The sequence below is a fragment of the Galeopterus variegatus genome, unplaced genomic scaffold (assembly GCF_000696425.1).
Source record: "Galeopterus variegatus unplaced genomic scaffold, G_variegatus-3.0.2 Scaffold1113, whole genome shotgun sequence".
NCBI lineage: Eukaryota > Metazoa > Chordata > Mammalia > Dermoptera > Cynocephalidae > Galeopterus > Galeopterus variegatus.
In genome coordinates this window covers 70148-87860 of record NW_007727224.1, presented here as the reverse complement: position 1 = coordinate 87860, position 17713 = coordinate 70148, and the positions used below count along the sequence as shown (strand labels likewise).

At 39.1% G+C, this 17713-nt stretch overlaps 1 protein-coding gene across 1 annotated transcript in view; it reads left to right on the top strand.

Annotated features, from left to right (window-relative positions):
• TESK2 (testis-specific kinase 2) overlaps positions 1 to 17713 on the top strand; it is a 92076-nt gene that overhangs the window by 49360 nt on the left and 25003 nt on the right. The window contains 1 exon segment of the mRNA XM_008574866.1: positions 1924 to 1972. Coding sequence (XP_008573088.1) covers positions 1924 to 1972 — 49 coding nt within the window.

Genomic DNA, 17713 nt, shown 5'->3' with positions numbered 1-17713 from the left:
ATTGTTTTATAGCTTGTTGTTTTTATTTAACACTATTTTGGATATCCTCCCATATCAGTGCATAAATATCTACTTCATTCATTGCGATGGCTATATAGCATTCCAATCTATGAATGTGACATAAATATTTAAAGTCTTTTTATTTTTAAAAATTAATTAATTAGTTATTATTAATTTTTTTACATTCTAAGATGTTGCAGAGCAGTGGAGGAGGGGGAGAGGAGAAGGAGGAGGGAGATAGGGTGGGAGGAGGAAGAAGGAAGGAGGGTGGGGTATGGCCAAGACCTGTGGCACCCCTCTCATTCCAGCAGGGGAGCCTAGGGGGCTCCTGGTGTAAGCAGTCTTTAACTGATGTATATTTAGATTCATATACACTGTTGAAGTAGATGTCCTTTGTCTTAGTCTGCTTTGTCTGTTATAACACAATACCTTAGACTGGGTAATTTAGGAACAACAGAAATTTACTGCTCATAGTTCTGGAGGCTGGCAAGTCCAAGATCAAGGCACCAGCAGATTCAGTATCTGGTGAGGGCTCTCTGCTTCATGGATGGTGCCTTATTGCTTTGTCCTCACCTGGTGTAAGGGGCAAACAAGCTCCCTTGGGCCTTTTTTATAAGGGCACTAATCCCATACATGAAGGTGGAGCCCTTATGACCTAATCACCTCCCAAAGGCCCCACCTCTTAATACTGTCACATTGGAAATTAAGTTTCAACATATGAATTTGGGGGGGGGGGACACAAACATTCAGACAGTAGCATCCTTTTACAGGTATTTCTGCTTACCTGAATTGATTATATTTGTAAGATAAATTCTTAGAAGTGGAATTGTTGGAGCAATTAAAATTTTTGCTAGATATGATAAATTACCCTCTGAAAAAGTTGTGTCAAGAACTCAACAGTATATGTAAGTTCCTGTTTCCTCACCTGGATAACACTGAGCATTATCAATCTTAATCTTTATTTGAAAGATTTAAAAAGTGGCATCTCTTTATTTTAATGTGCATTTTTAAAATTAGGAGTGAGTTTGAGCACATTTTGATATTTTTATTAGCCATTTATGCTTATTTTTCTGTAAACTATGTATCTACCTTTTGCTTATTTTTCTACTGGGTTATGTTTTTTTATTATATATTTGGAAGAGTTCTTGGTATGTTAAAGAAGTTAGTTCTCAGGGACCAGAGCCCAAGGCCTCAGGGTTGGAAGGAGACCAAGGGGACAGCTGCTGTGGAGGAACATCAGTACTTCCTCTTTGACCCCAACTCTTCCCTTTCTGCTGGTCTGTGTTTTCCCACCAGCCTCTGTTGCCAAAGTTGCTGTCCCAGCCATCAATACCTGATTCTTCCAGAGAAATAAAGTTAATTCTATTTTATGTTAAAAAAGAAAAGAAAAGAAAAAAGTTAATCCTTTGTCATTCAGCAAATGTTTTTTTTTGTTTTGTTTTGTTTTGTTTTGTTTTTCCAGTTTGTTGTTTGTAAATTATAGACCTTCAGATTGGGTAGTCCAACCTTTGTACGTTGTAGGTGGGGAAACTGAGCCCTATATAGAATAGGGTTAATGACTTTTTATTTTGGTGAGTAGGTAGTTCAGGTAGTGACAGAGTTGAAGCCAGCATCAAGTTTCCTTACTTCCAGTTTGGTGCTTTTTCCATTTTACTATGCTATTTTTAAGGCTTACTACCCTCTCTCTTCCACCATTGCTTTTTATCACTAGGTCTTGCTACAACCAGATGTTTCGTGGTAAACTTAGAAATTTATCAGCCTGGCATCTTAATCAAGATTAAGAGGCTACAGGGTTGTACAGGAACCCAGGGTTCTTCACAGGTATTGGATTGTTTCTAACGCATGGATAACTAAACCAGTTTCTCTATATGGCATTTATGTTCATGTCCTTCTCAGTTAAAACAAAATTGTTTTGTTTTTTAGGTTCATGGGTGTGTGTGTACATCAAGGACAATTGCATGCACTTACAGAGGTAAGACTTATTAAGTGTGTTAGGGGACTTTGCCTTAGTTTCAGCATTTATGGTTCCATATAGTAAGTGTTACTTGCATATGTAAGCAAAATGTATGTACATTTATGCTAATGCACTGTTGACAGCGCTTTCTTCTGTTGCATGGGGACAGTGGCCATATCTCTTAATACCCTCATATTACCTCATAACACTTGGTGAGTACTCTGAGTATGAATGCCGAAGTATTAAATTGGTTCTTGCTGCCTGAATGAATCCTTCCTAAACCAAGGGATGGCATCACTTGACTGCAAACTCTCAACAAATGGCAACAAATTCCCACACCACCCAGAAATGTTTTGTGTCCTGATCTAGAATTCCACGGTCACTGCTCTTGTTTCCTGATTGGCCTTATTACTTGCTGGAATTGGTTTGCATCTCTATTCTCATTTCATTTCCAGCCTCTGCTAGGCAGATAAATATGTGGTATTTGTTGCTCATCCTCTGAGCCAATTTGGGTACCAAGTTATCAGCTTCAGAATTTGCTTGCATGTTTCTTGGAAACACAGATTCCTGGAATCTTCTAGGTTTAATAGGTCCACATAGTGCCCATCTGTATTCTTAAAAGCTCCCCAGATTATTCTCATGAGCATCTAGATTTGAGAATCTATGTTCTAGGATATTTTCATATTCGTTCTTGAGAAGTAAGTACCAAAGTACAAAGTGAAGAAACTTAGGATGGAAAGTTGTTTAACAGAATTTGCAAAAGTATTGGTTTCCTGCTGGCTTGGTGCCTGGTATTAGTCCTTAGTATCTTATGAAGGAGTGTGCTATGTGCCTTACTTTATGTCTCATTTCTCACTTATTGAAAGCACTAGAACATGGAATGTGTATAGCTATGTCCTACCTCTTTTATGGAAGGCAAAAGAAGGCTGAATGCTGAGGAAGTTAAGAGCATGGCCTCTGAAGTCTTGATTGCCCGGGTTTGAATCTCCCTGTGCTTCAATGTTTTCATCTGTGAAATAGGAATAATAATAATGATAGTACCTGCCCCACAGATTATATAGATAGAGAAGAGGACTAGGAGTTGAGTTCAGAGTATTTCAATTTTAAAAGTCTGGGGGGAAGGGTAGAGTGAGAAGGAATGGCTAGTGAGGTAGAAAGAAAATTAGGAGAGCCTGGGATGGAAAGAAAGGAGTTTTAAGGAGGGAGTAATTAATTGTGGCAAATGCTGCTGATAAAATGGTGATCTGGCAGGGATGTTGTGAGGATGAAATATAAAATGCTTATTTAGCACAGTGCCTGGTGTATAGTAATTGCTCAATGCATGTTAACCATTACAACTTTTATTAACAATGACTAGTCCCTCCTCTGAACGCTGAATGGTCAATTATTTTTCATTTGGTACTTAGTCCTATACTGCTGTTAGTGTCATTAAATTTTTGAAAAACTTTTTGCTGAAGTATAACATAGTAGAAAAAGCAAACATATGTAAAGTACAGATCACTAAATTTTTACAAGTGAACACGACTGTAACCAACACTCCAGATCAAGAAACATTTTCTATTGCTGTTCTCATAAGTGTGTCTATAAATGTATTCTTCAAAGACAAAACTCCCTCTCTCTCAAGCCTTCTATCCACAGAGCTCTGACACTAGTAAGCATGAAAGTATTTGTTGCATTCCCTGTTTACGTGATTGTTCTCTGGAATGTGAGTTCATTGGAAGGATTTCTGTGTTGACAGAGAAGATCATTCTATAAAATCTATGATCATTTCATAAATTTAAAAGTGGGGTGTAGTGGGAATGGCATAAATGAATGATCATAATGCAACATTATCTTGGCCATGTTTTACTTGAATAATATTTTCTTCTTTTTAGCTTGTTTATAGCTGTGTGAGGGATCTTCCAAAAAAGTCCTTGGAAAGATTCATATTATTCTTTTAATTCTATTTTTACTTGAACTTTTTGAAGTACATATAGTGTGTGCTTTGTGAAAGAGAGTATTGCCCATCTTTCCAGTATCGTTAATGAGATATTGATATAGCTTATGATATTAATAATTTTTATTATGATATTAATAGGCTGATGGCAGTGAAGCCCAAATATCCAAATGCTCTTGGTTATTTTCAGAAGGAGATCAGCAAAGGCCATGATGGCATAGGCATCTAGGGACTTTTGGGTATAATTGCCTTATAATGAACTTGGCAGCTCAGCTGTTGGTTTCACTAAGGATCATAAAAATAAATTAATAACATCTAGCACAGCCCTTAAAACTTGGATGACATTCAGTAAATAGTTTTAACTGGTGAAAGGCCGCCTTCCAGAGAAATGTGAGAACCATTCTTTATTTCTCTTCACATTTTTATTTTTATTTTATTTTTTTCGTGCCTGACTGGTACAGGGATCAAACCCTGGACCTTGGTGTTAGGAGCACCATGCTGTAACCAACTGAGCTAATGACTAGCTCTTCTCTCTTCAGATTTATTTGTCAGTAATTATAGTAGACAAACATAGCTCTCATTTATGCCTATAAAGTATTGACATTATTAGGAAGAATATTTCTCATATACGGTAGTGATATGTACTTTTCTGGGCTTGAACCATTTCCATGAGCCTTCATTGTAATTATAGACATTAATTGAACTTGGAATAGTCAGACACTTAGGTTTTTGTTTTTGTTTTTAAACTACCTGTAGTAAGGGTAGACTTCTAACTTTTTAAGCAAACTAGTATTTGTTAAAGCGAAAGCAATTTGGTAAAAGATTACATGGAACCGTTAAAGTTTAATGAGTTGAATTAGGACTCTATTGTTTTGTACTGGAATGTTCAATAAGTATGTCTTTGACTCAGAAGATCTATCCTTGTCTTTCACATAGTTACAGGTATCAGGGAAGTAGAAATCCTCAGTTTTTGTTTTTTTTTTCCTTTTTATCTTTTTTACTGACCAGTAACGGGATCGCAACCCTCGGTGTTGCGCCTGCACCGCGCTCAACCAGTGAGCGGGAACCGGTTTCCACATGGGATCCGAACCCTCGGTGGGAGCGCCACCGCGCTCCCAAGCGGTGCACTCTCCAGTGCGCCACTGGGCTGGCCCAAAATCCTCAGTTTTTAAAGACAGAAAATATTACCCTATGTATTAATTAGCTATTGCCATGTAATATTCAACTACAAAACCTCAAAAGCATACAATAACTGGTTGCCATCAGTCAGGACATGTATCTCTGTTCATGTCTTCCACCCACAAATTTAATGTTTTTTTCATCTTAACTAAGCACTTATTACACACTGTGGCTGTAACTTTTGCAGTTTGAGGTATAACAACAAAATTAGCACAAATTTCTTTTTCCTTCTACATAATTTCACAGATGGATTAGTTCTTACCGTAGATCTTAGCAACCTTAGCATATTTTTCTTTTCTTTCCCTATATTAAGTCGAGAACTTTCACCTTTTCACTTAAAGGAAGCACTTTATGGCTTCTCTTTGGCAGATCTGAATTGCCAGCATTATTACTCTTGTGCTTTTGGTCGTTAAGTACAGTAAGGGTTACTTGAATACGAGCGCTGCAATATTGTGACAGTTACCTGATAACACAGAGGGCTACTAAGGGACTAACAGGCAATAGTGTATCCAATATGGGAATGCTGGACAGAGGGATGATTCATATTATGGACAGGATGAGTCTGGACAGTGTGAGATTTTATCAGGGTACTCATAGAATTTTCCGTGTACTATTTTTGAAGCACAGTTGACTGAAACCTTGGAAAGCAAAACTGTGGATAAGGAGGGTACTACTGTATCTCTCGTGCATTTCCAGGGTTAGCTGAACTGAGCTGGGCTAGATTGGGCATTTCTGTGGGTCTCACTTAGGCTCACTCATGCTTCTTTTTTTTTTTTTTCTTCCTTTTTGTCTTTTTTCGTGTCCGGCAACGGATCGCAACCCTCAGTGTCACACCCGTACCGGACCGGGACCGGCAACGGGATCACAACACCGTTGCGCCTGCACCTCGCTCAGCCAGTGAGCAGCCGGTCTGTATGTAGGATCTGAACCCTCGGCGGGAGGGCCGCCGCGCTCCCAAGCGGCGCACTATAGCAGTGCGCCGCCGGGCCGGCCCGGCTCACTCATGCTTCTACAGGTCAGCTGGTGGTCTGCTCTAGGCTGGGATTAGCTGGGGGCAGCTTTATTCTAGCTGTTTGTCATCCTCCTTTTGGGACCAGTGGACTAGCCTGGGCATGTCCTTTTTAAGATGATACCAGAATAGCAAGAGTATGCCATCCCATTCACACAGGTACTTTTCATGACTCTGCTTATTGTTCAAGTTTGCTTGGCTAACACCCCAGTGGACAAACCAAGTCACATGCCTAAGCCCAGGGGTAAGAATTATGCCCTGCCCGCATCAGCAGTGTACTGCAAAGCTATGCGTCAAAGGGCATGGATTCAGTAAGGGGTAAAGAATTGGAACCCTCACTGGCAATCTTCCAATACGTATAAATAGCCCAATCAGCAGACCATAATTATTTGTCTTTTCTACCCTATTTGAGAGTAAAGACTTCCTCCCATTTTTTAAACTATAATGACTAGTTAGTAAACACCCACTATGAGCCCAGTGCTATGTTTGATACTTTATATCAGCAGTAATTCTCAGAATACTGTAGACTATTTCTTCTATTTTATAGATGAGAAAACTAAGGCTTAGAGAAGTTAAATGACTTCCCCAACGTAGAATTGGATTCAGGTTCATCTGACTTCAAAGTCTATTTCCATTACAACATGCTGTCCTTAATTCACTTAATATTCCTCACAGTGCCAAGAACAGGATCTTGTATGTGTATCATGTATAGTATTTGTAAAATTCAATTCTAACTTTTTCTGTATTTTGGGTTATTTGGAAAAGATATTTTCTGGTTATTGGGTACATTAGAATGTGTCTGAGTGCAAGTAACAGAAAATAATTATATGGCCTTAAAGAACAAAAGAACTCATATAACTATAATTCCAGCAGCTTATCAGGTTAAACGTTGGTTTAATTCAGTAGCTAAATATATGCTATCCAGAGATCCTGTTCTTTCCATCTCTTTCCTCTGTCTTTACATTGTCAACCTCATACTAAAATTGGCTGTCATTCATAATCAAAAAATAGCTGCTACCAACTTACTATATGTATGTGCTATATGTGTTCTCTTCCACATTCAAGATGGGTGGGGGATAGGGTGGAGAGAAAGAGAAAGAAGAGAAAGAGATGCTTCTGGATAGATTATGTGTCATCTCATAACACTTTTCCTTTTAAGCTTGTTAAAAAGGCACAAAAGAGATATGCTCACAATCAAGCAGTTTGGGAACCTCTTAGAGCAGAACCTCTCAGTAGCTAGAAAACTGGGGATTTGGGGAATGGATAGGGAATGTAGTTGTGGGGCTGGGGTCTCAAGTGATAGTACTCTGTGGTCAAAAGAATCAGCAAATGAATTGCTGGGTGAGTAGGATGTTTTGGGGGTCTCTCTTGCCTTTTCTGCCATGGAAAAGCTATTCTTTTTTTCTGCTGTGGCAATGGTATTTGCAGCTAATATTTGCAGAATATTCTGTGACCTGGTGAGGTGATTCTGTCTCTTTGTAACAAAGCCACCTCAGTCAAGCAGATATTTGGTACTGAAAGAAATGCTCTTAGCTCATGAGGGAATGGAATGGATCAGGCCTCTGCAGAGAGTTTTTTATTCACATAGCCCTCATTCTCCTCTCATTCCCTATTCCTACCCCACCATACACCTCTTTATTAGAGAGTAGTTACTTTGGAAATTTCTTCTTTATGTAGGTTGATAGGTGTCGCTTCTGAGTTGGTTTTGTCAGACTTATAAGAAGGCTTATATAATCAGGCAGCTTACAACGAAAGGAAACTCTGTGGATTCAATGACCAAACTCATACATTATTTATAAAAATGAGCAGCCAGACCTCAATTCCAATTTCTTGGTGTACTGTGATATTGCCATGAGTCATGCCTTCTTCTTTTCTTGTTTTTGTGTGGCCCAGTACAGAGTACTGTCCTAGCCTTATTTATTGAGCTGTACACAGAGTTGCCTGGTGCCCTGCCTTGGATTAACTTTGGCAGCAGAGGCATCCTATCTTTGAAGAGGGGGGCAGCTTTGGGGAGACTGTTACTACCACATGGTAGTTAAGAAGGCATACCAAAGGTGCTAATCATGATTGCCTCTGTGATTCAGGATTTCCTTTAGGACTAGTGAGGTTGGGAGGAAATGACAAAAACATGAATTAGAAACTACGAGAAGAGAGAGATTCACTTGAAGCATACTACTTTGAGTGAATCTACTGTGGGCTAGGCACTTGCTAGGCTCTGGGCTTAGAATAAAAATTATACCTATTCTTCTTACCTATTTTTGCATAACAAACTACACCAAAATTTAGTGTCTTATAACAGCCGTTATATTTTGCTTCTGATTTTGTAGGTTAGGTATTCAGAAGGGCTTTGTTGGCTCTTTGATCCATATGTATCACCTGTTTTGGCTGAGCTGGAAGACCCACTTCCAAAATGGCTTCCTCATTCACATGTCTGGTGTGGTGGTTCTCCTTGACCTTTCTCTTTTTCCACATGGTGTCTCATTCTCTAGATCATCTCCATATGACTTAGGCCTCCCAAAGCATAGTGATCTCAGGATAATTAGACTTTTCACATGGTGACGGGCAAGTTGTGCAAGCCATCCAAGTGGAAGCTGCAAGACTTCTTATGACCTAGCCTTGTAAATTTCAGAATGTCACTTAAGCTGCATTTTATTGGTTAAGCAAGTCACTAAGGCCAGCTCTGATTCAAGAGTAGAGGAATGAGACTCTAGCTTTCAATGACCACCTTTCTTCCACTGCAAATGAACTCAATGTATAGTGGCTGGGATAATGAGAAATTTTTTCTTGTGCTCTTCCTTAGAAATTATTTTTTGAATATCCAACTGTTATCCCATGCTGTTAGCTTTCAGATCTCCATATATATTAATAGTTGTTATTCATTATAGTTCACATTCTATTTTTTCCACTCAGTTGTTTTGCTAGTATTTCAAATATAAGTTGGCTTGGTTGTCCCCGCCAAATGGTTTCTCTTGTTAGAATCTTTGTTCTTCCAAATAAAGAATGTGAGTTCGTTTTGGCTTTTTCTCATCTCTTGAATTTAATCAGTCCCCAGTCTTATCTATTATTTTCTTCTTTGTAATGTCGTTGATTCTTCTTCTTTCTGTCCAATCCAAGTGCCATGATTTTATTCTATTCCTGGATTCCTGCAATATTTTTAGCTGGTTTTGCTGTCTCTACTCTTTCTTTGCTTTATTTTGATATATAGCACTACCCGAATAATCTTTATCAGGCATAATTGATAATATGATGCTTTTGTCTAAAAACTTCTATTTAGCCCTCCAGACCCTCTCTAAACTGGTTTCAGAGTACGAATCCCTCCCTCTAGTTAGGTGGGTCTTTTTGCTGTCTTCAACACATCCTGGCTTTAAGTATGCCTTCCAGGACTTGGAATGCCCTCGTCTCTTCTCCCACTCTTCAGGCTATATCAAATACCAGGTGCTGCGATGGAATTCTGTCACCTGGGTAGGGCCTATAATAATGCCCTTTGGGGCTGGGCCCATGATACTTGTTTAGGATATGTTTATAGTTGATTATCTAGTGTAGACCCAGCTCTAGGAAAGCCGAATTAGCTCCAGTGGAAAGAGGCAGCCATCAAAAATAGTGTGAAATGTCACATCCTTTCACAATTAGAGGTTTGTTTATTTCGTTTAAACTTCTACTTGCAAAAATAGCTAAAAGGTTTCTATAAATACATTTTTGGCATCTGCTTTACTTTTGAAAAAGGTAGCTTTTATTTAACTTTTTGCTTTGGTCATTTAGTAATAAAAAATCTCTAAATAAATTGTGATACATGTTTTATGCTTTCATTTTTAGTAACTCCCTATGACATTTGAGAAGCAGGAATTTGAGTTTGGCAATCTAACCCACAAGTAATAGAAGAGTTCATTCAGTTTACTTTGTCCTTAAAGCAGTTTTTCCCTGACTTGCTTGCTTGCTTCTGACTCATTTATTCATTCAAAAAATATTTATTTGGCTTCTACCATGTGTCTGGCACTATTCCAGGTATTGGGAATACAATAATGAACAAATAAAAATATCTGCCCTCATGGAATTTATATTGTAATCAGCAAGGAGTGGGCAGAGGAGTTAGACTAAACAAGAAAACAAATTGTGTTATATGTGGTGTTAAGTGCTATGTGGTTTGCAATTTTAAGTATGTGGGCTGGGAAGGCCTCACAGAAGAGGTAAAAATTTGAGGAGGTGAGGGAATTAGCTGTGTGGTTACAAAAATATTTTGAGCAGTGGAAACAGCAAGTGCAGAGGCAGAAGTGTGTGTGCCTGGTCTGCTTGAAGAAGTCTGGGGAGGGTGATACGGCTGCGGTGGAGAGAGTGAAGAGAATAGTAATAGATGGGGGTCAGAGAGGAAACGTAGGCCAGATCATAGAGAATCCTATAGACCATCCTAAGAACGTTAGCTTTTACTCAAGATGAATTGTGAAGTCTTTGGAAGTTTTTGAGTAGAGATCTGATATGATGTGGCATATTTTAATAGGATCATCCTGGCTGTTGTGTGGTGAATGACTGAAAAAGGGCATGGTTGAAAGCAGGAAGACCAGTTAAGAGACTATTGCAATAAAGTCTGCACAATAAATACTGTGCAAAGACAGTGAGAGGTGATGGTAACTTGGACCAGAATGATAGCTGTGGAGCTGGTGATTTACTTTGAAAGTAGATAAAACCCAGACTTTCCTGATGTATTGGATGTGGAATGTGAGAGAATGGAAGAAGCCAAGGATAACTGAAGTTTTTGGCCTGAACACCTAAAGAATAGCGTTGCTGTTAATGGAGATGGGGAAGACTATATGAGGTACAAGATGAAAGATGATCAAGAGGTCAGTTTTGAACAGGTTAAATTTGAGATGTTTATTGGACATCCTAGTGGAGATATCTTCGTAGAGCATCAGGGTTCGAAAGAGTACTCTTAGTGATACTTTCCTTGTTCAGATCCTGTTTGTCAACATTTTCATTAGAAAACATTTCATTGATTAGGAAGGAGGCATTTTCAGTTGCTGTTATTACCTCCTGAGTAATAATAATGAAAAATCATTTAAGTGGTTTTTCTAAATTCTTTCTATGTGCCAGAGCCTGCTAACCCCCCCCAGACTGTTTAATTATCACACAATCCTATGAAATAGGTGATATTTCCCCCATTTTATAGATGAGAAATCTGAGGTTGAGAAAGAGATTAATTTATCTAAATTCTCTTAACTAAGTAGTAGAGCTAGGATTTAGATCAAGTTCTGGCTGACTGTAATCCTGTGCTTACTAGACTTTAAGTTCCTTGGGCTTGCTATTCACTGCTGAATCTTCAGTAACTGGCACATAAAGGCATGCAATAAATATTTATTTAGTGAATGGATAAACAGATGAATGAATGAATACTACTTCCCACCACTTGAACTTCTAACAGTTAACTGTTAGCCACAAGGATCTCTGCCTCTTTCAAGGTCCTTTTCGCCATCCATTTGATGAATCATTCACAGCGTTTTTAGTGATAGGACAGCAGAAGGATTTGGAAAGTTCTTTAGGGGATTTCCAGCTAATCTTTCTTCTAATCTCCTCATGATTGTGACTAGTGTGACAGTTAAATTCACAGAACTCTTTTTGAGTTCAAGCTAGATGTGTTTCTTTTCTTTCTTTTTTAAAAGATGACCGGTAAGAGGATCTTAACCCTTGACTTGGTGTTGTCAGCACCACGCTCACCCAGTGAGCTAACCGGCCATCCCTATATGGGATCTGAAACCGGGGTCTTGGTGTTATCAGCACCACACTCTCCCTAGTGAGCCACAGGCCGGCCCTAGATGTGTTTCTAATAGATTTGCCAAGTATGTTTTTCTTAACTTGATAAGTGGTTCATTCCCAGAAGTTGGATCTGTGTTGGCTCTTGAGAGCTGTTACTACTGAAGTATGTAGCAAGTAGGACTATGGAAGGACAGTGATCTCTCAATATACCTCTCACACATTCATACTATTGAAGAGCATTTCTGCAAAATGAGTATCATAGGCATTTATTTCCTTATGTGTTCATTTGAGCACATTTCATCCTATAGCAATTGCTTGTGTCTGTTTCCTACTCAACAAATAATTATTAAGCAAACTTCAAAAAATGAGAAGCCGTTCTGTGAAGATGGCAGAACAGTTGTCTACAGCCTTCTGTAGTTCTTTTTTTTTTTTTTTTTTTTTTTTAAGATGACCAGTAAGGGGATCTTAACCCTTGGCTTGGTGTTGTCAGCACCATGCTCTGCCAGTGAACTAACCGGCCATCCCCATATAGGATCCAAACCCATGGCCTTCGTGTTATCATCACCGCACTCTCCCGAGTGAGCTACGGGCCAGCCCTGCCTTCTGTAGTTCTTAGACCAAGTAGCTGCTCAGTAAATGTTTGTTAAATGAATTAATAACTTAATAAAAGTATTAGTATAGTACTTCCTCTTCTGCAAGTGAGAGTTTCCTTTTCCTTCATTTCCGACCTCTCCCTTTTCCTACATTTTATCAATCACTGTGTCCTGTCCATTTTACCTCCTTACTATCTTGAATCCATTTATCTTACACCAATTCCTCTGCCATCATCATCTCTTGCCACAACCTTCTCCCCAGGACTGGTCTCCATGTCAGTCTTGTTCTGCATCTTAAATCTATAGTCTAGATTGCCAGTCAGAGTGGTCCTTCTAAAATACAAATCTTTTTTTTTTTTTAAACTATCTTTGCCTTTTTTTTTTTTTTTTTTTGGCACTGGCTGGTACAGGGATACGAATCTTGACCTTGGTGTTATGAACACCAGGCTCTAATCAGGTGAGCTAATCAGCCAGCCGTTATCTTTGCCATTTTTTTTTTTTTTTTTTTTAAAGATGACCGGTAAGGGGATCTTAACCCTTGACTTGGTGCTGTCAGCACCACGCTCACCCAGTGAGCGAACCGGCCATCCCTATGTGGGATCCGAACCCTTGGCCTTGGTGTTATCAGCACCGCACTCTCCCGAGTGAGCCACAGGGCCGGCCCTATCTTTGCCATTTTTAACTGTACAGTTCAGTAGGTAGTATTCAGTATGTTCACATTGTAGTGTAACAGATCTCCAGATCTTTTTCATCCTGTAAAACTGAAACTCTATAACCATTAAACAATTCCTCTCTATTTTCCCCTCCCCTCAGCTCCTGGTACCACCATTCAACTTTCTATTTCTGTAAATTTGACTGATTTCAATACCTCATATAAGTGGACTCATACAGTATTTGTCTTTTTATTATAGGCTTATTTCACTTAGCACAATGTCCTCAAGGTTCATCCATGTTATAGCATGTAACAGGATTCCCTTCTTTTTTAAGGCTGCATAATGTCGCATCGTATGTATGGACCACATTTTGTTTATCCGTTCAGGTGTTGAACATTTGGGTTGCTTCCATCTTTCAGCTATTGTGAATAATGCTGCTATGAACATGGGTGTGCAAATATCTCTTTGAGACCTTTCTTTCAGTTCTTTTGGATATATACCCAGAAGTAGGATTGCTGGATCATATAGGAGTCAATTTTTTGAGGAACCTTCATACTGTTTTCTGAAGTAGTTGTACCTTTTTACAATCCTGCCAGCAGTTCACAAGAGGTTCAATTTTTCCACATCCTTGCCAACACTTGTTATTTTTTATTTTTTTATAGTAGCCATCCTAATGGGTATGAAGTGATATCTTATTGTGATGTTGATTTGCATTTCCCATTTGTTGCAGAGACTGTCCTTTCCATGTTGATACAAAAGTGTTCATTTCTGGGCTGTCTATTCTATTCCATTGGTCTATATGTTTGTTTTTATGCCAGTACCACAGCATTTAATACAAATTTTCTTTCTGTCTGCATAAACCCTTCTGTGGCTCCTCATTGCCCTCAATGAGTAAAGTCAAAGGGTAAAGTCAAAACATCTGATCTTGCTACCACTTATCTCTGTGGCCTCTCTGCTCACTTCTCTGGCCTCTCTGCTCCTGTCTCAACTGCGCACTACAGCTGTACAACTGTACTGAGCTTCTTTCAGTTCCACAGATGGGACATGACCCTTCCATGTTTGGGCCTCTGTACCAGCTCTTCCCTCTGCTTGGACCGTGTAGCTGTTCATCTCCCCTTGGTCCAGCCAACTTCTCAGGCCCATCTTAGATTTTACTTTCTCTGGGAGGCCTTTTCTTGATCTCCCAAGATTTGTTTGGTACCTCTCCTATATGCTTCCATAATACTATAGTATTTATCATGGGTTTTAACTGACTACTTGTATATGTAGATGATAAATTCCTTGAGGGCAAGGACTGTTTTACTTACATTGTGATCAATTGGTTCCTAGCATAGTGCCTAACAAACGGTAGCTGTCTATTATATTTGTGATGGGATGAATAAATGAATAATTTTGGCATTCCTTGGCTAAAAAACTGCCAGTGATTTCCTCATTGATTAAAGTCTTGGGTAAGGCCCAGGCATCTATATTTAAAAATAAATAAAACTGCAGATTATTTTGATGCATAGCTAGGGTTAAAAAAATGGAATTGAATATAAACTCTTAGCCTGGTATTCTAGTCCTTTATGCTCTAGCATAATCCTGCCTTTTTTTTCTCCTAGTTCTCTTCTTTAACAAATACTTTATAGTCCAGGCAAATTGGATTTCTTGTTGTTTACTGAACATGAAAACATGTGTTTTCCTGCCTCTTTATTCATATTATTTCTTTAGCCTGGAATATAGACTTGCCTTCTTTTTTTTTCTTTTTTTTCCTTTTTGTCTTTTTTACTGACCGGTAATGGGATCGCAACCCTTGGTGTCGCGCCTGTACCAGGGATTGGCAACGGGATCGCAACCCTCGGTGTTGTGCTCGCACCGCACTCAGCCAGTGAGCAGGAACCGGTCTCCACATGGGATCCGAACCCTCAGCGGGAGTGCCGCTGCACTCCCAAGCAGCGCACTCTCCAGTGCGCCACCGGGCCGGCCCAAGACTTTCCTTCTGTTCTATGGAAATCTTCCTCCCTTCAAGACCTGGCTCAGAGTCCACTTATTTCCCCATAAAACCTTTTCTTATTCTTTCTTTTTCTGCTGCTCCTGTGCCTTCTCTCCCCTCACTCCCTTCCACCACTGCCACTCATTCACTTATTTGGTCATAATGTTTTCCTACATTTAACTTCAAATATATGTATTTTTTTCTTTTTCTCTTTTGGTGGCTGGCCAGTGTAGTGAACAAAGCCTGGACCTGGGTGTTATCAATACCATGTTCTTTTTTTTTTTTTTTTCCTTTTTGTCTTTTTTCGTGACCGGTAACGGGATTGCGACCGGTAACAGGATCGCAACCCTCGGTGTCGTGCCCACACCGTGTTCAACCAGTGAGCGGACCGGTCTCTATATGGGATCCGAACCCTCGGGGGGAGCGCCGCTGTGCTCCCAAGCGCCGCACTCTACTGAGTGCGCCACTGGGCCGGCCCTCAATACCATGTTCTAACCAACTGAGTTAACCAGCCAAACCATTTTTTTTTTCCTTTATAGTGTTTTTGTGCATCTCATATTACACATTCTTCCATGCTTTAAAGTTGTTTTTACTTTAGCTTCCCTATACAAGTGTGAGCTCCTAGAGTAGAAGGAACCCAGGCTTTGAGGTCAAAAGGCTTGTGTGCAAATCCAGACTCCAACATTTACTAGTTGAATAATCATAGGCAGGTTATTTAAATTCCCTGGGCTTGATTCCCTCATTTATTTATTTATTATTATTTTTTTTTAAAAGATGACCGGTAAGGGGATCTTAACCCTTGACTTGGTGTTGTCAGCACCACGCTCAGCCAGTGAGCGAACCGGCCATCCCTATATAGGATCCGAACCCGTGGCCTTGGTGTTATCAGCACCACACTCTACCGAGTGAGCCACAGGCCGTCCCCCCTCATTTATTTAAAAAAAAAAAAAAAAAAGGATGACAAGATGTTTCAAGATGTTACGTGGTTCAAATGAGGTAACTATAAAAGTGTTTTGTAAAACCAGTTAGTTGCTAGTTATTATATATAAAGGCAGGGATGGTGTATACTCCTAATCTCCCAGCAGTACTTTGCATTCAGTAGATACTTTATACTTGTAATCGGCTGAATTATTGAATAGGGGAAAATGAAGAAAATTATTTTATGCTTTTATGTAAAAGTGAAATAGAGGTAAATTTTCTTATGCATTTTAGTAGCTCTGTGATTGGCTGGAACTCTTACCTCAAAAGTGGAATAATTTCTTCAATTGTAATGCCTCTTGCATAGTCTAGTCATCTGTTGGCTATAACTAATTTGCCCATCAACTTATTTTCTATCCAGATTAGCTAGTAAGTCAAATATGTATTTCTGGCATACCCAGAAGTAATACAACTAAGCACTGGACTTTTGGGGACACAAAGAAAACAGACATTTTACTTATCTGATAGGTATTCATGACAACTAAGGTGTTTGAGTGAGAAAATATTTATTTTTTTATCCAATAATTTATTGTACTTGGCAATATTTAGGGATACTTTTTAACAAATAACTTTTTTCTGATTATAAAATCATATATAACTAATATTTTTGGAATGTTAAATGTTTTACATGCATTTTCTTTTTTTATGCTATGACAATTTTCTAAGATATGGCCATTATTACTGCTATTTTATATAAGAAGAAACTTGGTGCTGATAACACCTGGGTCCAGAGTTCAATCTCTATTCTGGCAAGCCACCAAAAAAAAAAAAAAAAAAGAGAAAGAAAGAAAGAAACTGAGAATTAGAAGCATTACATAATACCTCAAATGCTCTTCTCCCACTTTTTGCCTACTTAACTCTTCAACTTTCAAGTCTTAATTTAAATTTTCACTTCAGGTAGTGGCTTTTCCTAAAGACCTTCCCCATCTAGATTGTGCTTTGCCTTATTATTCTCTTACATAGCACTCTCTCCTTTTTTTATTGTGATGTTGATGTAGCACATCTCATAACTTATAATTTTTTTTTTTGGTGGCTGGCCGGTATGGATAACTTATAATTCTTAATTTGTTTGAATGTTTGTTTATTGTCTCTTTCCTTTATGTCAGTTCCATGAGGATGGGACCATTTTCTGTTTTGTTTACCACTAGCAACTAATAGGTAGCAAGTCATTAAAGAGGTAGGTTGGAGGAAATAGACTTTTTCAGGGAATGCCTTTCTACCAAGCTAGGGAAACTAAGGTCTGAATTCTTGGATGTTGAGAGGCTGGAGTATTGGCTAGAGGACACCTCAGTTAAGGAGAACAGCAGTTGTGTTTAGTGTTGGTTCTTATTCTCTTCATTAATTTGTTTCTCTTGATAAAGCTAATATGGGTTGCTTTGGCCACTTGACAAGGATGTTACAGAAGGAATTCAAATGTGTGGTGTGGTTATAAGCATTTCCATTGCTTATAACAAAATACACAGAACTGGGTCATTCATAAAAAAAATGAAATTTATTGCTTACAGTTTTTGAGGCTGGGAAGCCCAAAATCCATCTGGTGGTGGCAACAGTGACCCAGGGGTCTCTCTTTGCAAGATGGTGGAAGCAGAAGGAGCAGAGAGAGAGAAAGACAGACTCTCCTCTTCTTTTAAAGCCCTCATGGGCCGGCCCAGTGGCGCACTGCTACAGTGCGCCGCTTGGGAGTGCGGCGGCGCTCC